Here is a 23914-nt window from a genome sequence, read left to right as displayed (position 1 = left end):
TTCTTGTTACCTACCTGTTAGACGGAGACTTGTGTAGTAGTGTGTTGATGGACCTATGGAGAGCTGACCAGCTACTCTGATGTGTGAGAAGGGCTAGCAGATAGGCCTGGTTACTATAGCTACGACCTGACTGAGGGTCACATGACTTGCTCTGAGCGGACGTTTCCTCCGACACCTGTTTAGTACCTTTGGTTGGTGAGAACATGAGTTGGTGTTGAAGGTCGGGTGCCTGAGCCACCAGTTCAGGGTCGAGAAGTTCTAACCAGTCCAATAACAGGGTGTGCATCGAGGTGTCCACATCAGATCTGGGTGTTGAGGCAGTTATAAGTCACCATATACTGTGGTTACTCACACAGAAACATTTCTACATTTAGTTTACTTAATGCATACATATTTCTATAAAAGATTCTGACTAGCAGATGGCAATCAATTTTAAAGGAAATATAAGATTTAAGTCTACAGGTATTTTTTTTGTATTTTTAATCATTCAACACCTTCTAAGCTGTTGTAGTCCTAGACAGATAGCCTCCCTTTAGTTATATGGGACAGGATTTGTGAATGGAGTGTACTAGACGGCAACAGAGTGTTTGTCGATGTCTTTTTGAGTTAACAAAGAATTAGTATCAATATTGTGTCACTTAAAAATAGTCATTGAGACACAAAACTTGTGTACATGAATAGAGCACAATAGAAACTGTTAGTATTTCTATGAGTCTCTGAGAAAACTAAATACCTGTTTGGTGTGTCTGTTAGTATTTCTATGAGTATCTTAGAAAACTAAATACCTGTGTGGTGTATCTGTTAGTATTTCTATGAGTATCTGAGAAAACTAAATACCTGTGTGGTGTATCTGTTAGTATTTCTATGAGTATCTGAGAAAACTAAATACCTGTGTGGTGTATCTGTTAGTATTTCTATGAGTATCTGAGAAAACTAAATACCTGTGTGGTGTGTCTGTTAGTATTTCTATGAGTATCTGAGAAAACTAAATACCTGTGTGGTGTATCTGTTAGTATTTCTATGAGTATCTGAGAAAACTAAATACCTGTGTGGTGTATCTGTTAGTATTTCTATGAGTATCTGAGAAAACTAAATACCTGTGTGGTGTATCTGTTAGTATTTCTATGAGTATCTGAGAAAACTAAATACCTGTGTGGTGTGTCTGTTAGTATTTCTAAATCTAAAATAAATACCTGTGTGGTGTATCTGTTAGTATTTCTATGAGTATCTGAGAAAACTAAATACCTGTGTGGTGTATCTGTTAGTATTTCTATGAGTATCTGAGAAAACTAAATACCTGTGTGGTGTGTCTGTTAGTATTCTATGAGTATCTGAGAAAACTAAATACCTGTGTGGTGTGTCTGTTAGTATTTCTATGAGTATCTGAGAAAACTAAATACCTGTGTGGTGTATCTGTTAATATTTCTATGAGTATCTGAGAAAACTAAATACCTGTTTGGTGTGTCTGTTAGTATTTCTATGAGTATCTGAGAAAACTAAATACCTGTGTGGTGTGTCTGTTAGTATTTCTATGAGTATCTGAGAAAACTAAATACCTGTGTGGTGTATCTGTTAGTATTTCTATGAGTATCTGAGAAAACTAAATACCTGTGTGGTGTATCTGTTAGTATTTCTATGAGTATCTGAGAAAACTAAATACCTGTTTGGTGTGTTTGTTTGTATCATTGTCTGACAGACATTACTGACAACTTCACTTGAGGTCTGGCTGGCCATGGCTGACCTCATACAAGATGTTAACCGAGACTCAAGGTGACCTTCATCAGCGGGTGATTTTTTCTTTACCAAATCTATTTAATAATAAAAGGAATCACTGACAAAGAAACTGAAAAAGACACACAACATTTATCAACAAGAGGCCCATGGGCCTTAACGGTCACCTGAGTTACAATATATAATGAAACAAATAATGAAACAAATTAAAGATATATACCGTAAACACTATATGCTGGGCCTTGAAGTTGGTCAGTGATTTATAAATTTGACTTTTCAGACTATGAAGAGTATTTGCTTCCATCAAACCTATGAACTTAGAGGTATTTTTTGAAATTTTAATCATTTTGACCCTGTTTGGTCCTGCCCCTCTGGTCCCCCAGGGGGTCATCGAGGACGGATATGGATGTTAAAATGCTATATCTTAGGCTAATAATTCTAATCAAGTTTGACTAATATCCTACGAAAATTGGGCAAATAATGTTTACAAATATGTTTTTCCTATATAAACTTAAGTAAACTTGACCCCTCCCCAGGGGGTAACGTGAGACCCCAAGGTCATATAATTCACAATTTTTATAAAACACCTTAAGACCTTTCCATCTATAATTATTTGATTCTACTATATCCAGAATTTTAGAAGATTTTTGAAGTTTTAGCTTATTTGACCCTTTTTTTGCCCCGCCCCTCTGCCCCCAGGGGGTCGGCCGGGACAATGTGGATATGATATTAAAATGCTACCTCAGGCTAATAATTCTAACCAAGTTTGACTCATTTCCTGTGAAAACTGAGCAAAAAATGCTCATTAATGTGTTTTTCCTATATAAACTATAGTAAACTTGACCCCCTCCCCAAGGGGAAACAGGAGACCCCAGGGTCATATAATTTACAATTTTTATAAACAAACTTTAAGACCTTTTCATCTATAAAGTGTATTTGATTATACCATTTCCAGAATTTTAAAAGAATATTTTTGAAGTTTTAGCCTATTTGACCTTTTTTGGCCCCGCCCCTCTGCCCCCAGGGGGTCGGCCTAGACCAATATAGATATGATATTAAAATGCTATCTCAGGCTAATAATTCTAACCAAGTTTGACTCGTTTCTAATGAAAATTGAGCAAAAAATGCTCATAAATGTGTTTTCCCTATTTAAACTATAGTAAACTTGACCCCCTCCCCAGGGGGAAACGTGAGACCCCAGGGTCATATAATTCACAATTTTTGTAAAGGACCTTAAGACCTTTCTATTTATGAAAAGTATTTGATTCTACCATTTCCAGAATTTCAGAAGAAGATTTTTGAAGTTTTAGCCTATTTGACCCTTTTTTAGCCCCGCCCCTCTGCCCCTAGGGGGTCGGCCAGGACCAATGTGGATATGATATTAAAATGCTATCTCAGGCTAATAATTCTAACCAAGATTGACTCGTTTCCAATGAAAATTGAGCAAAACATGCTCATAAATGTGTTTTCCCTATTTAAACTATAGTAAACTTGACCCCCTCCCAAGGGGGAAACGTGAGACCCAAGGGTCATATAATTCACAATTTTTGTAAAGGACCTTAAGACCTTTCTATTTATGAAAAGTATTTGATTCTACTATTTCCAGAATTTCAGAAGAAGATTTTTGAAGTTTTAGCCTATTTGACCCTGCCCCTAAGGCCCCTGGGGGTCAGTCATAGAAAATTTGTTGATAGGATTAAATGGCAATCTCATACTGATAATCCTGACTACATTTGACTCATTTCCTATAACAAATGACCAAATAATGCGCAAAAATGTGTTTTCCCAATATAAACTATAGTAAACTATATAAATCACAATTTTTGTAAAGGACCTTAAGACCTTTCTATCTATGAAGAGTATTTGATTCTACCACATCTGTGAGTAGAGAAGAAGATTTTTGAAATTTTACTCAATTTTACCCCTTTTGGCCCCTCCCACAGCCCCCTGGGGAGTGGGGACCATATAATTCACAATTTTGATTGGCCTTATGCCTTAGAAGGTTTGTGCAAAATGTCATTGAAATTGCTTCAGCAGTTTTTGAGAAGAAGTCGAAAATGTAAATTGTTTACACACATACGACGCACGACGAATGACGCACGACGCACGGACAATAGGCGATTAGAATAGGTCACTTGAGACTTCATCTCAGGTGACCTAAAAATAATTTTAGGGAACAGTGCATGGAGGAAAAGTTTAAATCTTTGACAAAGTACGTCAAATCGTAAATCTATTAAATGTTTGCTAAGTTTTTTGTGAAACTAGATCTTCCAATCAGAATCCAAGACAACTACATGTATCTAGATGTTTAATCTAATGAATTACCATGAGAGGCTAGATTTGTCAGTGAGAGAGGCTTAGACAGGTCGTAACTTTTGTCAAGGAATGACATACCACTAAGATTTGGATAAGGTGAAGACTTTGTTGATGGACTGGAGTGAAGGATGAAGTGCTTTATAACAGACACAGCGGGTGATGAGATGGTCTGGTCAGCACCACTCAGCGACATCATCAACTGGTGGAGGGAGTCTTTACTGACACTCTATGTGATTCAAATAAAAAAGTTTTATTTAATAAATCACCAATTATGGTTTACGGTTCATAACATTTAATGTAGGGTTGATTGACAACAATACAAAATTTGGACATGGTGAAATGTGTCAAAATTTGTAGATACCAAATTATCCTCACTGATATTTAGTTAACAGTACCAAGCTGGTAAATAATAGTAACAGTAGTATAGTGAATGGGCAGTAAAATAAAGTTTTAAATGAGTGATGACTGAGGACTATTGTATGTTGATACCTACCTTACAGGCTACAAGAGACTTCAGCAGCGGACAAGCTTTCACATGCCTACAAAACCGGTCTCTGAATAACGCCTCATTCCTTGTTCTCTGTAAAATTAAACACAAACAAAGGTAGAAAACCACAAATCAAAATAAGCTCAAATTTCACCATGCAAAGTTCATACATGTTGTCTTTTCTTTATTAAATGCAATTTTATTACACAAATTTAATCTATAATAAATATTTCAATTAGAATATCAAATTTCATGTGTAAAGTAATCAAAATGGAATTACCTCAAACAAAACTTCAACAACAATCTGTGATATTTCAGCTTTTCTTGAAGTTATATCCTGAAAATAAAAGAAAATGTGTTTACAAATTAGAATGTATAAGATGGTATTATGCTTTAGACTTCAAGGGGAGCTTCTAGTGGCTCTAGGGCTGTTTGCAATCATTGTAAAATAGATAAAGGATTAGAACAAACTTTGATTTGGAGTGAAGAACATTAATAACAACATTAATTCATTGATCAAATGAAGTAGAACGTTTCCTAAGCACCACTTACAGCAATCAACCTGTGGAACTGGAGATCTGTATCAGGGTCCCGCTTACCATCGGCAGTAAATACCTAGAATTAAAACAAGACAATACCATAAAAACTTGTATAATTTGCGCACCAGTGTAATTTGCACAGGTACTTTTTAGGGCTGAAAATGCTAAAAAATACCTTGCGCATCAAAATATTTGGGAAAAAATATGTCCAGGGAGTCCCAAAATGGATATATGAAGGTGACAATTTCAATGCAAAATATTCCCCATAAATGCTTGCAATTTGTACAAAGAAGTGTTGTATTTAGAATAAATAACATAACAAAACCGCATTGTGTTGTTTTCTTTGATTGGCCACCGTAACCTGAAACTGAAATATCTTGCAGATATCCAAAACATTGGCAGTCCTGTCCGCCGTACTCTGTGCACATGTCAAAGTTTTGAGATATGTTACACATGAATAGCAATCAGGAATATTTGAAAAGATTAGAATCTATTTACTTAAAATTGTCACAATTAAGTAATTAGTGTGTTTGAGATCAATTTGACTAGAAATATGAAGATGAATTAAAATCTATAAAATATAGACATAATGAATTTTTGTGATTTCGCTTTCAGGGTGTATACTGGCTGGCGGCCTATTATCCTGAAAAAATGGAGATTTTTCTCTATTTTTTTCTAAATATTGTATCTAATTTTGGATTTCTAGGTATCTAAATAATCTTTACCTCACAACAGTTCAGTTTAGTAACAGTTACATCGATTTATTATCAATTTTATAATAAAAACAGCCTTGGAAAAAGGCTAAAACATATCGTGATCACGTCAAGTTTCTCTACCCATTATCATGATTTTTTTTTTCAAAAAAACATTAAAAATAGTTAGGTGTGATGAAATAATTACGTCTAGTATCAATACATTCACAAATATCTAAATGATTAAAAAAAAAGTATTTGATGTGAAAATGTTCATACAAAAGAGAGAAAACCTGTCTTGTTTGCCACCAGTGATATCATAAGATTCAGACTACGAAGGAAAGATGCGGTCCCAATTTCACCATCGATTTCTGGCAAAATAACGAATAATTTCAACATGTTTTTATGAAAGCTTGGCTTTTTAATAAAAGATAAAGATATTTAAATGATTTTCGGTGGTGATTGATTCTGTAAACATTGAAATAACAAACAAAATTGACATAGTGGTCTACCTTGTATTTTGTCGTCTGGTCAAAAGCACTTAGGCGACTCGACCAGTGTTTTTTGTGTCAAGTTACTTAGATTGAATTATCTCCTTTCCAACTTTTGTTCTTTGAACACTGTTGTCTGACATCATTGGAAATTGACGATATGCAAATCGGTACTATTCATCTTAGAATAAAGCCGATACCATGCTCCCCCCTGACTAATGTCATTCTTGTGAGGTAAGATTTACTGAAATTTGCCATTTTTAATCTAAATATTGAATTTTCTTCTAAAACTTGAAAATATTGTTGATAATTTGGTATGTGTCATCTTTCTATACACAAAAAGTATAAAAATGGCATTTTGTATATCGTGCCATTCAAAATCAAGATTAAGGGTACATCATGATAATAGGTTGCCAGCCATTATGTGAATTATTACTTTTCAATATTTCATGAATCAAATTGTCGTAATCATTTTCCCATGGAATCACAAAAATACCATCCTCTTGAAAATAACTATGTTTTATCAAAATGACAATTAAAGACAACTGTAGCACAAATAAAATGTTGCAATCACTCTATTGTAAATACCTTTGAGAGAACATTCACTATCTCAGCCTGTTTGGGAACCTGTTTCTCTGGGGCTGCACATGGTCTCCACAAACTGTCCTCCTTAGTTTCTGGAGATTTCATTTCTGCATCATCAACATCTGTCAAAATATTCATCAGAATAATTTCAAAGAAAAAATATTGAAAACATAAGTGTATAATCTGAAGATAGATTCACATATTACAAGTAAATTCATGGAATTTATATTCCCCGCTTTTGTTAATAAAAGGCCTATTACTCCGCCAAATAGGGTCCAGTCAAAGTCTAATCGAACTTGGTCAAGGCCCTGAGACATTTAACCATGTTACCGAGTTTCAAAAAAATCCAGTAATATTTGCAGGAGTCATTAAACAGAAACAGCCAAAAATGCCTTTTTCGTTAATCAAAGGGACAATACTCCACAAAATAGAGTCTGATGAAAGTGCCAAGCTAACTCATTCAAACCCTTAGCATATTTAACAAAGTAACAAAAAAATCGCTTAAGATCTGTGGCAGTTATTACACAGAAACCAAGCTTTACAGACAGACAGAAGGACGGACAAACCCAAATTAATATCCCCCATTTCAGTGAAAGCAGGGGATAATGAATAAAAATTGTAAAGTAAAGCAATGATTTTCTTTGAAACAAGGGGCCAATGGGCTTTTTTGGTCATCTGACAACCTGGGCAACAGTCAAATAGGAAATGAATTATATATGGTGTCATGATGGTCATGATTCGTCCCGAACAATAACAACACTAGGTCAGGATAATTTCAGGCAAGTTTCAGCTAAATAGCACCGGTAGCTTGGCGGCCATATTGGATTTCAGATTAACCCAGAAAATAACAACAATTGGTAAACTTTTCATGTCAAATGACCAAAAAAACTGTAATGGCAATACATTTAATTGATCTAGTATGCTGTGTTCATTACAATCTGTTTTCCTTACATACAGTGGACCTGCAATAATCCAGTTACCAATAGTCTGGAAAACGTTATTTATTCTCACTAGTCCGGAAATCTGGAACTCTATTTTGGGAAAGGAATGTAGTTTTCATTAATAAATTCTCACAATAATCCGGATGATTTTTTGTTGCCACGTGCCAAGAAAATCCAAGGCAAGCTCGGTGTTTTGTCATAGTGACGGCTGCCAGATCATAGCCATGAGTGTTTAATTACCTGTACACCTTTATCACGGTTCATGTAACGATTCATTGGTTCCTTGCCCTTACGGAGATAGTTAGTGTAGAGGTCTATATAAGAGCCTTCAGTGATGACAGTTCACTACACTAAAACCTTACCCATGAGTACACTCTCCTTGTCAGGCTCCTTGCCCTTACGGAGATAGTTAGTTAGAGTAGAGGTCTATAAGAGGACCTTCAGTGAGACAGTTCACTACTAAAACCTTACCCATGAGTACACCTCCTTGTCAGGCTCCTTGCCCTTACGGAGATAGTTAGTGTAGAGGTCTATAAGAGCCTTCAGTGAGACAGTTCACTACTAAAACCTTACCCATGAGTACACCTCCTTGTCAGGCTCCTTGCCCTTACGGAGATAGTTAGTGTAGAGGTCTATAAGAGCCTTCAGTGTGACAGTTCACTACTAAAACCTTACCCATGAGTACACCTCCTTGTCAGGCTCCTTGCCCTTACGGAGATAGTTAGTGTAGAGGTCTATAAGAGGCCTCTATACAGTGAGACAGTTCAGGCTCTACTACTGAAACCTTACCCATGAGTACACCTCCTTGTCATCAGGCTCCTTGCCCTTACGGAGATAGTTAGTAGTAGATTAGAGGTCTATAAGAGCCTTCAGTGTGACAGTTCACTACTAAAACCTTACCCATGACCTCCTTGTCAGGCTCCTTGACGGAGATAGTTAGTGTAGAGGTCAGAGGCCTTCAGTGAGACACACTACTAAAACCTTACCCATGAGTACACCTCCTTGTCAGGCTCCTTGCCCTTACGGAGATAGTTAGTGTAGAGGTCTATAAGAGCCTTCAGTGTGACAGTTCACTACTAAAACCTTACCCATGAGTACACCTCCTTGTCAGGCTCCTTGCCCTTACGGAGATAGTTAGTGTAGAGGTCTATAAGAGCCTTCAGTGTGACAGTTCACTACTAAAACCTTACCCATGAGTACACCTCCTTGTCAGGCTCCTTGCCCTTGCCCTTACGGAGATAGTTAAGTAGTAGACATAAGTATATACAGACCTGAGGCCAGGCTCCGTCTCAGTGTGAGACAGTTCACTACTAAAACCTTACCCATGAGTAGATACACCTCTTGTCAGGCTCCTTGCCCTTACATGTTAGTGTACAGGTCACTATAAGAGCCTTCAGTGTGACAGTTCACTACTAAAACCTTACCCATGAGTACACCTCCTTGTCAGGCTCCTTGCCCTTACGGAGAAGTTAGTTAGTGTAGAGAGGTCTATAAGAGCCTTAAGCCTTGTATCAGTGAGTACAAAGTGTAAACAGTTCACTACTAAAACCTTACCCATGAGTACACCTCCTTGTCAGGCTCCTTGCCCTTACGGAGATAGTTAGTGTAGAGGTCTATAAGAGCCTTCAGTGTGACAGTTCACTACTAAAACCTTACCCATGAGTATGCCTCCTTGTCAGGCTCCTTGCCCTTACGGAGATAGTTAGTGTAGAGATCTATAAGAGCCTTCAGTGTCAGTTCACACGACTAAAACCTTACCTGAGGCCCTTCCTTGTCAGGCTCCTTGCCCTATACCGGTAGGAGATAGTTAGTGTAGAGGTAGTTAGTATAGAGGTCCATTCAGTGTCTTCAGTGAGGACAGTTCTCTACTAAAACCTTACCTATGGAGTCACATCACACCTTGTCCCATCTCCTTGCCTCTTATACTGATATAGTTAGTGTAAAGGTCTACTATAGTAGTTGTTCAGTCGAGGGACCGTGCACTAACTACAAACCTAACCCAAAGAGTAGCTCCTCCTTTGTCCAAACCTCCTGACCTTACGAAAATTGTTTAGTGTAAGGTCTAAAAAGAGAGGTATGTCAGTGAGATTGTTCAAGACATAGAAACCTTAGGAAAGAGAACAAATACCTTGAGATGTGCTTCTTAGCCCTATACGGAGAAAGTTTTTTAAGTAGAATATTTCTAAGAAGAGCCTGGAATTGAAGAGAGTAATTCACAAATACGAAAGATAAAAATAGAGTCAAACATACCCGCTTCGTCCATTCCTCCTTCGCCCTTAAAGAGATAGATTAGTGTAAAAATACTAAAAGAAAGAAAACGTCAGAGAGTTTCACTTACTAAAGAGAAAAACCCAAGAGTAACTCATCCTATGTCTGTTTCCTTGCCTTCAGGAATTATCAGAAAGTCGTAGATGTCTAGAAAAGTATTCAGGAAGCAAAAAAAACAACAACAAACAACCTTATCCATGAGTAAAGTAGGAATGTAATTGAGGAAAAAGAATGTAATACGAAAAAGAGGGAATACAAAAGTGTAGCGGTAATGGTATTATAAGAGTAAGTTCCAGTATAGGAAAAGGAACAGGATAAGAGTGCCATCCTTGCCTTACCGGACATAGTTTAAGTGTACGCCTCCCATGTCAGGCTGCCTACACAGTTCACGATGATAACCTTACCCATGATACACCTCCTTTGTCATCCCTTCCTTGATAATACGGAGATAATTAGTGTAGAGGTCTATTAGAAGCCATCAGTGTCCACATGAGACATTCACTACTATAACCTTGACACATGATACACCTCCTTTCCTGGTTCCTGACACATTACAGAGATAGTTAGTGTATGGTCTATATTACCTTCAGTGGTACGCTTCACCTACTAAAACATTAGCCATTGAGTGATACCTCCTTGTCCCAATCCTAACCCTTACAGATAGTTATACTAGAGTCTATAAGGACTAATCGGTGAGACCAGTTCGACTACTAAAAGCAAACTCATCAGTACACCTCCTTGTAATGCTCATTGAACTTACGGACAAAATTCTTCAAATGTCATAATAGTTCCAATATAAAAGTAAAATACTACTCATTATTTAATTGTACACCTCATTGTCAGGTCAGAAGGATAAGTAGATTTATACAGACACTGATAAGGCCAGGCTCTGTCTCTATCTGACACGCCTACAAACAACAGAAGGATAAGTAGATTATACAGACACTGATAAGGCCAGGCTCTGTCTCTATCTGACACGCCTACAAACAACAGAAGGATAAGTAGATTATACAGACACTGATAAGGCCAGGCTCTGTCTCTATCTGACACGCCTACAAACAACAGAAGGATAAGTAGATTATACAGACACTGATAAGGCCAGGCTCTGTCTCTATCTGACACGCCTACAAACAACAGAAGGATAAGTAGATTATACAGACACTGATAAGGCCAGGCTCTGTCTCTATCTGACACGCCTACAAACAACAAAGGAAGGATAACGCACTGATAGGCCAGCGTCTTATCTGACACGCTACAAAACAGAAGGTAGTAGATTATACAGACACTGATAAGGCCAGGCTCTGTCTCTATCTGACACGCCTACAAACAACAGAAGGATAAGTAGATTATACAGACACTGATAAGGCCAGGCTCTGTCTCTATCTGACACACGCCTACAAAACAACGAAGGATAAGTAGATTATACTAGACACTGATAAGGCCAGGCTCTGTCTCTATCTGACACGCCTACAAACAACAGAAGGATAAGTAGATTATACAGACACTGATAAGGCCAGGCTCTGTCTCTATCTGACACGCCTACAAACAACAGAAGGATAAGTAGATTATACAGACACTGATAAGGCCAGGCTCTGTCTCTATCTGACACGCCTACAAACAACAGAAGGATAAGTAGATTATACAGACACTGATAAGGCCAGGCTCTGTCTCTATCTGACACGCCTACAAACAACAGAAGGATAAGTAGATTATACAGGCTCTGTCTCTATCTACAACAACAGATAAGGCCAGGCTTTATCTATCTACTATAGATTATACAGACACTGACACCAGGCTCTGTCCTATGTGACAACGCCTACAACAACAGAAGGATAAGTAGATTATACAGACACTGATAAGGCCAGGCTCTGTCTCTATCTGACAGGCCTACAAAACAACAGAAGGATAAGTAGATTATACAGGCACTGATAAGGCCAGGCTCTGTCTCTATCTGACACGCCTACAAACAACAGAAGGATAAGTAGATTATACCGACACTGATAAGGCCAGGCTCCGTCTCTATCTGACACGCCTACAAACAACAGAAGGATAAGTAGATTTATACAGACACTGATAAGGCCAGGCTTTATCTCTATCTGACACGCCTACAAACAACAGAAGGATAAGTAGATTATACAGACACTGATAAGGCCAGGCTCTGTCTCTATCTGACACGCCTACAAACAACAGAAGGATAAGTAGATTATACAGACACTGATAAGGCCAGGCTCTGTCTCTATGTGACACGCCTACAATCAACAGAAGGATAAGTAGATTATACAGACACTGATAAGGCCAGGCTCTGTCTCTATCTGACAGGCCTACAAACAACAGAAGGATAAGTAGATTATACAGGCACTGATAAGGCCAGGCTCTGTCTCTATCTGACACGCCTACAAACAACAGAAGGATAAGTAGATTATACCGACACTGATAAGGCCAGGCTCCGTCTCTATCTGACACGCCTACAAACAAACAGAAGGATAAGTAGATTTATACAGACACTGATAAGGCCAGGCTTTATCTCTATCTGACACGCCTACAAACAACAGAAGGATAAGTAGATTATACAGACACTGATAAGGCCAGGCTCTGTCTCTATCTGACACGCCTACAAACAACAGAAGGATAAGTAGATTATACAGGCACTGATAAGGCCAGGCTCTGTCTCTATATGACACGCCTACAAACAACAGAAGGATAAGTAGATTATACCGGCACTGATAAGGCCAGGCTCCGTCTCTATCTGACACGCCTACAAACAACATAAGGATAAGTAGATTATACAGGCACTGATAAGGCCAGGCTCTGTCTCTATCTGACACGCCTACAAACAACAGAAGGATAAGTAGATTATACAGGCACTGATAAGGCCAGGCTCTGTCTCTATCTGACACACCTACAAACAACAGAAGGATAAGTAGATTATACAGGCACTGATAAGGCCAGGCTCTGTCTCTGTCTGACACACCTACAAACAACAGAAGGATAAGTAGATTATACAGACACTGATAAGGCCAGGCTCTGTCTCTATCTGACACACCTACAAACAACAGAAGGATAAGTAGATTATACAGGCACTGATAAGGCCAGGCTCTGTCTCTGTCTGACACACCTACAAACAACAGAAGGATAAGTAGATTATACAGACACTGATAAGGCCAGGCTCTGTCTCTATCTGACATGCCTACAAACAACAGAAGGATAAGTAGATTATACAGACACTGATAAGGCCAGTCTCAATCACTATCTGACACGCCTACAAACAACAGAAGGATAAGTAGATTATACAGTCACTGATAAGGCCAGGCTCTGTCTCTATCTGACACGCCTACAAACAACAGAAGGATAAGTAGATTATACAGACACTGATAAGGCCAGGCTCTGTCTCTATCTGACACGCCTACAAACAACAGAAGGATAAGTAGATTATACAGACACTGATAAGGCCAGACTCCGTCTCTATCTGACACGCCTACAAACAACAGAAGGATAAGTAGATTATACAGGCACTGATAAGGTCAGGCTCCGTCTTTATCTGACACGCCTACAAACAACAGAAGGATAAGTAGATTATACAGACACTGATAAGGCCAGGCTCTGTCTCTATCTGACAGGCCCTACAAACAACAGAAGGATAAGTAGATTATACAGACACTGATAAGGCCAGGCTCCATCTCTATCTGACACACCTACAAACAACAGAAGGATAAGTAGATTATACAGACACTGATAAGGCCAGGCTCTGTCTCTATCTGACACACCTACAAACAACAGAAGGATAAGTAGATTATACAGACACTGATAAGGCCAGGCTCTGTCTCTATCTGACACGCCTACAAACAACAGAAGGATAAGTAGATTATACAGACACTGATAAGGCCAGGCTCTGTCTCTATCTGACACACCTACAAACAACAGAAGGATAAGTAGATTATACAGACACTGATAAGGCCAGGCTCTGTCTCTATCTGACACGCCTACAAACAACAGAAGGATAAGTAGATTATACAGACACTGATAAGGCCAGGCTTTATCTCTATCTGACACGCCTACAAACAACAGAAGGATAAGTAGATTATACAGACACTGATAAAGCCAGGCTCTGTCTCTATCTGACACACCTACAAACAACAGAAGGATAAGTAGATTATACAGACACTGATAAGGCCAGGCTTTATCTCTATCTGACACGCCTACAAACAACAGAAGGATAAGAAGATTATACCGGCACTGATAAGGCCAGGCTCTGTCTCTATCTGACACGCCTACAAACAACAGAAGGATAAGTAGTGTACAGACACTGATAAGGCCAGGCTCTGTCTCTATCTGACACGCCTACAAACAACAGAAGGATAAGTAGATTATACAGACACTGATAAGGCCAGGCTCTGTCTCTATCTGACACGCCTAAAAACAACAGAAGGATAAGTAGATTATACAGGCACTGATAAGGCCAGGCTCTGTCTCTATCTGACACGCCTACAAACAACAGAAGGATAAGTAGATTATACAGACACTGATAAGGCCAGGCTCTGTCTCTATCTGACACGCCTACAAACAACAGAAGGATAAGTAGATTATACAGACACTGATAAGGCCAGGCTCTGTCTCTATCTGACACGCCTACAAACAACAGAAGGATAAGTAGATTATACAGACACTGATAAGGCCAGGCTCTGTCTCTATCTGACACGCCTACAAACAACAGAAGGATAAGTAGATTATACAGACACTGATAAGGCCAGGCTCTGTCTCTATGTGACACGCCTACAATCAACAGAAGGATAAGTAGATTATACAGACACTGATAAGGCCAGGCTCTGTCTCTATCTGACAGGCCTACAAACAACAGAAGGATAAGTAGATTATACAGGCACTGATAAGGCCAGGCTCTGTCTCTATCTGACACGCCTACAAACAACAGAAGGATAAGTAGATTATACAGGCACTGATAAGGCCAGGCTCCGTCTCTATCTGACACGCCTACAAACAACAGAAGGATAAGTGGATTATACAGACACTGATAAGGCCAGGCTTTATCTCTATCTGACACGCCTACAAACAACAGAAGGATAAGTAGATTATACAGACACTGATAAGGCCAGGTTCTGTCTCTATCTGACATGCCTACAAACAACAGAAGGATAAGTAGATTATACAGGCACTGATAAGGCCAGGCTCTGTCTCTATCTGACAGGCCTACAAACAACAGAAGGATAAGTAGATTATACAGACACTGATAAGGCCAGGCTCTGTCTCTATCTGACAGGCCTACAAACAACAGAAGGATAAGTAGATTATACAGGCACTGATAAGGCCAGGCTCTGTCTCTATCTGACACGCCTACAAACAACAGAAGGATAAGTAGATTATACAGGCACTGATAAGGCCAGGCTCTGTCTCTATCTGACACGCCTACAAACAACAGAAGGATAAGTAGATTATACAGACACTGATAAGGCCAGGCTTTATCTCTATCTGACACGCCTACAAACAACAGAAGGATAAGTAGATTATACAGACACTGATAAGGCCAGGCTCTGTCTCTATCTGACACGCCTACAAACAACAGAAGGATAAGTAGATTATACAGACACTGATAAGGCCAGGCTCTGTCTCTATCTGACACGCCTACAAACAACAGAAGGATAAGTAGATTATACAGACACTGATAAGGCCAGGCTTGTCTCTATCTGACACGCCTACAAACAACATAAGGATAAGTAGATTATACAGGCACTGATAAGGCCAGGCTCTGTCTCTATCTGACACGCCTACAAACAACAGAAGGATAAGTAGATTATACAGGCACTGATAAGGCCAGGCTCTGTCTCTATCTGACACACCTACAAACAACAGAAGGATAAGTAGATTATACAGGCACTGATAAGGCCAGGCTCTGTCTCTATCTGACACACCTACAAACAACAGAAGGATAAGTAGATTATACAGGCACTGATAAGGCCAGGCTCTGTCTCTATCTGACACACCTACAAACAACAGAAGGATAAGTAGATTATACAGGCACTGATAAGGCCAGGCTCCGTCTCTATCTGACACGCCTACAAACAACAGAAGGATAAGTAGATTATACAGACACTGATAAGGCCAGGTTCTGTCTCTATCTGACATGCCTACAAACAACAGAAGGATAAGTAGATTATACAGACACTGATAAGGCCAGTCTCAATCACTATCTGACACGCCTACAAACAACAGAAGGATAAGTAGATTATACAGTCACTGATAAGGCCAGGCTCTGTCTCTATCTGACACGCCTACAAACAACAGAAGGATAAGTAGATTATACAGACACTGATAAGGCCAGGCTCTGTCTCTATCTGACACGCCTACAAACAACAGAAGGATAAGTAGATTATACAGACACTGATAAGGCCAGACTCCGTCTCTATCTGACACGCCTACAAACAACAGAAGGATAAGTAGATTATACAGGCACTGATAAGGTCAGGCTCCGTCTTTATCTGACACGCCTACAAACAACAGAAGGATAAGTAGATTATACAGACACTGATAAGGCCAGGCTCTGTCTCTATCTGACACGCCTACAAACAACAGAAGGATAAGTAGATTATACAGACACTGATAAGGCCAGGCTCTGTCTCTATCTGACACGCCTACAAACAACAGAAGGATAAGTAGATTATACAGACACTGATAAGGCCAGGCTCTGTCTCTATCTGACACGCCTACAAACAACAGAAGGATAAGTAGATTATACAGACACTGATAAGGCCAGACTCCGTCTCTATCTGACACGCCTACAAAAAACAGAAGGATAAGTAGATTATACAGGCACTGATAAGGCCAGGCTCCGTCTTTATCTGACACGCCTACAAACAACAGAAGGATAAGTAGATTATACAGACACTGATAAAGCCAGGCTCTGTCTCTATCTGACACGCCTACAAACAACAGAAGGATAAGTAGAGTATACAGGCACTGATAAGGCCAGGCTCTGTCTCTATCTGACACGCCTACAAACAACAGAAGGATAAGTAGATTATACAGACACTGATAAAGCCAGGCTCTATCTCTATCTGACAGACCTACAAACAACAGAAGGATAAGTAGATTATACAGACACTGATAAGGCCAGGCTCTGTCTCTATCTGACACACCTACAAACAACAGAAGGATAAGTAGATTATACAGACACTGATAAGGCCAGGCTCCGTCTCTATCTGACACGCCTACAAACAACAGAAGGATAAGTAGATTATACAGACACTGATAAGGCCAGGCTCTGTCTCTATCTGACACACCTACAAACAACAGAAGGATAAGTAGATTATACAGACACTGATAAGGCCAGGCTCTGTCTCTATCTGACACACCTACAAACAACAGAAGGATAAGTAGATTATACAGGCACTGATAAGGCCAGGCTCAATCTCTATCTGACACCCTACAAACAACAGAAGGATAAGTAGATTATACAGACACTGATAAGGCCAGGCTCCGTCTCTTATCTGACACGCCTACAAACAACAGAAGGATAAGTAGATTATACAGACACTGTTAAGGCCAGGCTCGTCTTATCTGACACGCCTACAAACAACAGAAGGATAAGTAGATTATACAGACACTGATAAGGCCAGGCTCTGTCTCTATCTGACACGCCTACAAACAACAGAAGGATAAGTAGATTATACAGACACTGATAAGGCCAGGCTCTGTCTCTATCTGACACGCCTACAAACAACAGAAGGATAAGTAGATTATACAGACACTGATAAGGCCAGGCTCTGTCTCTATCTGACACGCCTACAAACAACAGAAGGATAAGTAGATTATACAGACACTGATAAGGCCAGGTTCTGTCTCTATCTGACATGCCTACAAACAACAGAAGGATAAGTAGATTATACAGGCACTGATAAGGCCAGGCTCTGTCTCTATCTGACACACCTACAAACAACAGAAGGATAAGTAGATTATACAGACACTGATAAGGCCAGGCTCTATCTCTATCTGACACACCTACAAACAACAGAAGGATAAGTAGATTATACAGGCACTGATAAGGCCAGGCTCTGTCTCTATCTGACACGCCTACAAACAACAGAAGGATAAGTAGATTATACAGACACTGATAAGGCCAGGCTCTGTCTCTATCTGACACGCCTACAAACAACAGAAGGATAAGTAGATTATACAGGCACTGATAAGGCCAGGCTCTGTCTCTATCTGACACGCCTACAAACAACAGAAGGATAAGTAGATTATACAGGCACTGATAAGGCCAGGCTCTGTCTCTATCTGACACGCCTACAAACAACAGAAGGATAAGTAGATTATACAGACACTGATAAGGCCAGGCTCTGTCTCTATCTGACACGCCTACAAACAACAGAAGGATAAGTAGATTATACAGACACTGATAAGGCCAGGCTCTGTCTCTATCTGACACGCCTACAAACAACAGAAGGATAAGTAGATTATACAGACACTGATAAGGCCAGGCTCTGTCTCTATCTGACACGCCTACAAACAACAGAAGGATAAGTAGATTATACAGACACTGATAAGGCCAGGCTCTGTCTCTATCTGACACGCCTACAAACAACAGAAGGATAAGTAGATTATACAGACACTGATAAGGCCAGGCTCTGTCTCTATCTGACACGCCTACAAACAACAGAAGGATAAGTAGATTATACAGGCACTGATAAGGCCAGGCTCTGTCTCTATCTGACACGCCTACAAACAACAGAAGGATAAGTAGATTATACAGACACTGATAAGGCCAGGCTCTGTCTCTATCTGACACACCTACAAACAACAGAAGGATAAGTAGATTATACAGACACTGATAAGGCCAGGCTCTGTCTCTATCTGACACGCCTACAAACAACAGAAGGATAAGTAGATTATACAGGCACTGATAAGGCCAGGCTCTGTCTCTATCTGACACGCCTACAAACAACAGAAGGATAAGTAGATTATACAGGCACTGATAAGGCCAGGCTCTGTCTCTATCTGACACACCTACAAACAACAGAAGGATAAGTAGATTATACAGACACTGATAAGGCCAGGCTCTGTCTCTATCTGACACACCTACAAACAACAGAAGGATAAGTAGATTATACAGACACTGATAAGGCCAGGCTCTGTCTCTATCTGACACGCCTACAAACAACAGAAGGATAAGTAGATTATACAGGCACTGATAAGGCCAGGCTCTGTCTCTATCTGACACGCCTACAAACAACAGAAGGATAAGTAGATTATACAGGCACTGATAAGGCCAGGCTCTGTCTCTATCTGACACGCCTACAAACAACAGAAGGATAAGTAGATTATACAGGCACTGATAAGGCCAGGCTCTGTCTCTATCTGACACGTCTACAAACAACAGAAGGATTCATTGAAGGAGGAATTTAATCATAATGTGCAATGTTTTATAATGATCTAGGACAAAAGGGGACTTTTGCCTTCTAATTTCTATTCTTGATTTCTAAAATATTGTTATGTATGACACTAAATACATGTAGTTATTAGATAGGGGAGATAACTCCTATAGCTATATTATCAATACATCTTATAAAGTTCACCTAATTAATTTAGGTTATAGAACTTTCTAGAATATTATCATCGTATAAACAAATATGTTTGTAAACATGTTGATTATAAGTAGAGATCTAGAATGATCTATTTCCAGAAAATTTTGTGTGTTTACTTGTTTACTGTTTTTAGCTAGATATTTCTAGAAGTAGAAGGTTCTCCAATATTCTTGAATTAGGGTTTAGCTATATATACTCCAACTGTCCAAAGCTAATCAGAACTGTAATGAGAACTGTAATGAGACATATCAAGAATTGTACAGCGCCATATAAGATTCTATTGGGAGAGCTATTGTGACTTTATCTGTGGATTATTACAACACTTTGTGTGGATTTATTCATATTGCCTGGAACTTTACAAATCATCGGTGGACATTCAATTTCCTTGTGGATTTGTGATTATTGTTAATTTGAAACCTGGAAGGATCAAGGATTATACCAGGACATTCGCATACAGATAAGTAACACTTTAAATCATCGTACTACTCTTGTACCACCACCAATTACTTTAGACATTGTAAACCATCTCTGTATAATATTGTATATATAATTAAATTGTGTTTTGAATTTAGCTGCTGGTTTCTCATTTCTGTTATTCGTTCATGTAACAATATGTTTAAAATTTAATGAGAATGATTTTGAACTAGACATGATCTGAATAATTTGTAGATGTCCATTTTGTAAGATCTTTACTCTATTGATAACATCACGAGATTTTGATAACCATTACAACAGGATCCCACTGATCACAGGACCTAATCGACCTGCTGATGTTAGGACACATAGCTGTAACGAGTCCTGTACCTGTCTGAGGGCAGCACATATCTGGGGCTTGATTTGAGGGAAGATGGCCAGTGTTGGGAGGTGCTCTAACAGCCAGCTGTGGCCCCAGCCACTGTCAGTCTCCATGGTCTCCTCCTCCGGACTGTCCTTGTTAGATATCAACATGGAGAGACCCTGGATAAAATCATAAGCTTAAATAGTAAATACAGCTGTACATTAACAATAAAAACTATCAATATGGGCAGTCACTTGATAAAAACACAAGCTTATATAGTATATACATGTATAATAAAAATTATCAACATGGACAGTTCATGTACAATTACATCAACAAAAGCTGATATCTTATATATCTGATATACCAATATTTTTCAAAACAGAAATAAAACTCCATATAAAATCAAAACAAGACATGAAGTGATACAACATGAAGGAACAGAATTAAAAGAGATGGACATACAAGTGTAGCAACATTATGTGACCCATCTCCATTTTCATAGCGAAGCATAAACAAAACTTCATATATTGTAGACAAACATTTCATAATAAACAAAACATGTGAGTTTCTATATAACCTACCTGTATGGCCAGGTGTCGGTTTGAGGCCTGCGTGGATGAGAGTCGTCGGAGGAAATAATCAAGGACTTGAGATACAGATGCCAAATCAGGAGGATCAGCATGTATAATGGCACGAAGGTAACTAACAAGTTCAGCACGCTTCTTCACTTTCTGTACAGAAATGATAGACCGGAGAGTTTACATATCATATTTCAAAGTACACATGTATGTAAAACTTAGATAGGTGTTTTCTCTTTGTCAAATTCTGATCCAAACATTGTTTTTAAGATAACAATTATATGAGAATGAATTGGTGTAGTATGCCATCTGTCAATCAAACCATCTTGGTACAGCATTATATCCAACATCTCTCATCTGTCAATCAAACCACCTTGGTACAGCATTATATCAAACATTCTCTCATCTGTCAATCAAACCACCTTGGTACAGCATTATATTTAAATTGTATACATAAAATATGTTAATGTGTAATCTATTTGGTATATTACTCCCCTCCAAAGGGACCTTACTTGAGATTATCTAAAATCTACTGTAATTTACCTGTAAATCTTTTTTTTTTTTTACTTTTCTATGTGGAAGCATTGAACTTTTCTATGACTCAGATGAACATTTTTTCCATTTACAATTTAAAACAAGGAGCCGCAAAGCGTGGCATTATCCCCAGTTGGTATAAAAACCCAAATACATCAAGGTCAAAGTAACAATTATTCAAGTATAACTTTAAATTTATGTGAGTAGTATTGTAAAACTGAAAAACAGCAGGTAACAAAAAGAAACAGTAACCTGATATATACTAAGTTTCATGGAGCTGCGTTGAACCATTTTGGAGTTATAGCCCGGAAACAAAAAGAAACAGTAATTAGGTATTTTCGACTAAGTTTCCACGGTAACGGATTTTTTTTTAAAAGGAAGGTCCGAAATAGCAAAAGGCACGACTAGGGCACTTGTCTGATATATTCAGAAAGTTTCATGGAGCTGTGTTAAACGATTTTGGAGTTATAGGAGTGTTTACTAAGTTTTCAGTTAATGGAACAAATTAAAATAAAAAAAATAGCAAAGGCAAACTAGTTGTCTGTAATTTGGTGGTTTTTGACTAGTCTGTTTTTGGTGTTAATGGAATGGAAAAATTCCAAAATAGAAGGTCCAAAATAGCAAAAGGCAAAACTAGGGCACTTGTCTGATGTATACAGAAAGTTTCAAGGAGCTGCTGTGAACAGTTTTTGAGTTGTAGAGGAAAAGGATCCCGGACGGGGGATAACAAGATGATACTGTTTTATCTGGCAGAATTGGCAAAACATTCATGTTCAAAAACGCCAAACAGTATTCTAGTCTTATAAACACTCCTTTTCATACGTGTCAATCAGTAAGTTTGGAGTATAGGGCTTCGCTGTCTGAGCTGTATATATATATTGACCTGTCTGAGCTATATATATATATATTCACCTGTCTGAGATGTATATATATATATTGACCTGTCTGAGCTATATATATATATATTCACCTGTCTGAGCTGTATATATATATATTGACCTGTCTGAGCTATATATATATATATATTCACCTGTCTGAGCTGTATATATATATTCACCTGTCTGAGCTGTATATATATATTGACCTGTCTGAGCTATATATATATATATTCACCTGTCTGAGCTGTATATATATATTCACCTGTCTGAGCTGTATATATATATTCACCTGTCTGAGCTGTATATATATATTCACCTGTCTGAGCTGTATATATATATTCACCTGTCTGAGCTGTATATATATATATTCACCTGTTTTTTCCGGTGTTTCTCTAGTTGTTTAGTGTCCTCCTCTTGTGCTGGGTTGACACCAGTAACATCATGGAGTAGGAACTCACACAGACACTGGACAGGTAAAACTTCCAGGGATCCCTCACTCGCCTCCACTAACTCAGCTAGCCACGGCATGGACTGTGAGGCTCCCTAAAACAAAAGAAATAGACAAAACTTAGGTCAATGTAGTTTTAAGATAGGGGGGAATAAAGGAAGGAAGGAAGATGGGGGGAGGAGAAAGCAGAGGCTGTGGTGGCAATTAGTTAAGATGTCCAGACATATTATCACTAGCCCTAAGTTGAAATCCCATGTTAGTATTTGTCAGAATCCTATGGTAGGTTAGTGGCTTTTTTGTCTGGGTACCCTTATACTAATTTCCACTATTTTCTTAACCTGGCATAACCTTCAAATATTCTGGCTCAACTTTATATACCATATTCAGCCCTATAAGCGCCCCATCCCTATAAGTGCCCCATCCCAATAAGCGCCCCATCCCTATTAGCGCCCCATCCCTATAAGCGCCCCATCGCTATGAGCGCCCCATCCCTATGAGCGCCCCATCCCTATAAGAGCCCCATCCCTATAAGTGCCCCATCCCTATAAGCGTCCCATCCCTGTAAGCGCCCCATCCCTATAAGCGCCCCATCCCTGTAAGCGCCCCATCCCATCGCCAATCTATAAGCGCCCCATCCCTATGAGCGCCCCATCCCTATGAGCGCCCCATCCCTATAAGTGCCCCATCCCTATAAGCGTCCCATCCCTGTAAGCGCCCCATCCCTATAAGCGCCCCATCCCTGTAAGCGCCCCATCCCTAGAAGCGCCCAATCGCTATGAGCGCCCCATCCCTATAAGTGCCCCATCCCTATAAGCGCCCCATCCCTATGAGCGTCCCATCCCTGTAAGCACCCCATCCCTATAAGCGCCCCATCCCTATAAGCGCCCCATCGCTATAAGCGCCCCATCCCTATAAGCGCCCCATCCCTATAAGCGCCCCATCCCTATAAGCGCCCCATCCCTATGAGCGCCCCATCCCTATGAGCGCCCCATCCCTATGAGCTCCCCATCCCTATAAGCGCCCCATCCCTATAAGCGCCCCATCCCTATGAG

General features: G+C 39.3%; 1 protein-coding gene across 1 annotated transcript in view; it reads right to left on the bottom strand.

Annotated features, from left to right (window-relative positions):
• Window positions 1-23914, bottom strand: part of LOC138324205 (integrator complex subunit 1-like) — a 46240-nt gene that overhangs the window by 8793 nt on the left and 13533 nt on the right. The window contains exons 16-33 of the mRNA XM_069269286.1: window positions 22787-22957; window positions 21006-21155; window positions 20448-20600; window positions 16052-16115; window positions 15717-15827; window positions 14969-15108; window positions 14279-14388; window positions 13126-13165; window positions 12766-12805; window positions 12448-12515; window positions 12043-12082; window positions 6845-6963; window positions 5087-5149; window positions 4815-4871; window positions 4541-4627; window positions 4126-4273; window positions 1661-1808; window positions 15-305 (exon numbers count right to left, since the gene is read on the bottom strand). Coding sequence (XP_069125387.1) covers window positions 15-305; window positions 1661-1808; window positions 4126-4273; window positions 4541-4627; window positions 4815-4871; window positions 5087-5149; window positions 6845-6963; window positions 12043-12082; window positions 12448-12515; window positions 12766-12805; window positions 13126-13165; window positions 14279-14388; window positions 14969-15108; window positions 15717-15827; window positions 16052-16115; window positions 20448-20600; window positions 21006-21155; window positions 22787-22957 — 2000 coding nt within the window. The remainder of the gene's footprint in view (window positions 1-14; window positions 306-1660; window positions 1809-4125; window positions 4274-4540; window positions 4628-4814; window positions 4872-5086; window positions 5150-6844; window positions 6964-12042; window positions 12083-12447; window positions 12516-12765; window positions 12806-13125; window positions 13166-14278; window positions 14389-14968; window positions 15109-15716; window positions 15828-16051; window positions 16116-20447; window positions 20601-21005; window positions 21156-22786; window positions 22958-23914) is intronic.

The sequence above is a fragment of the Argopecten irradians genome, chromosome 5 (assembly GCF_041381155.1).
Source record: "Argopecten irradians isolate NY chromosome 5, Ai_NY, whole genome shotgun sequence".
In the NCBI taxonomy this organism is placed as follows: domain Eukaryota; kingdom Metazoa; phylum Mollusca; class Bivalvia; order Pectinida; family Pectinidae; genus Argopecten; species Argopecten irradians.
Note: the sequence above shows the minus strand (reverse complement) of the source record. Positions and strands in the feature narration are given on the sequence as shown.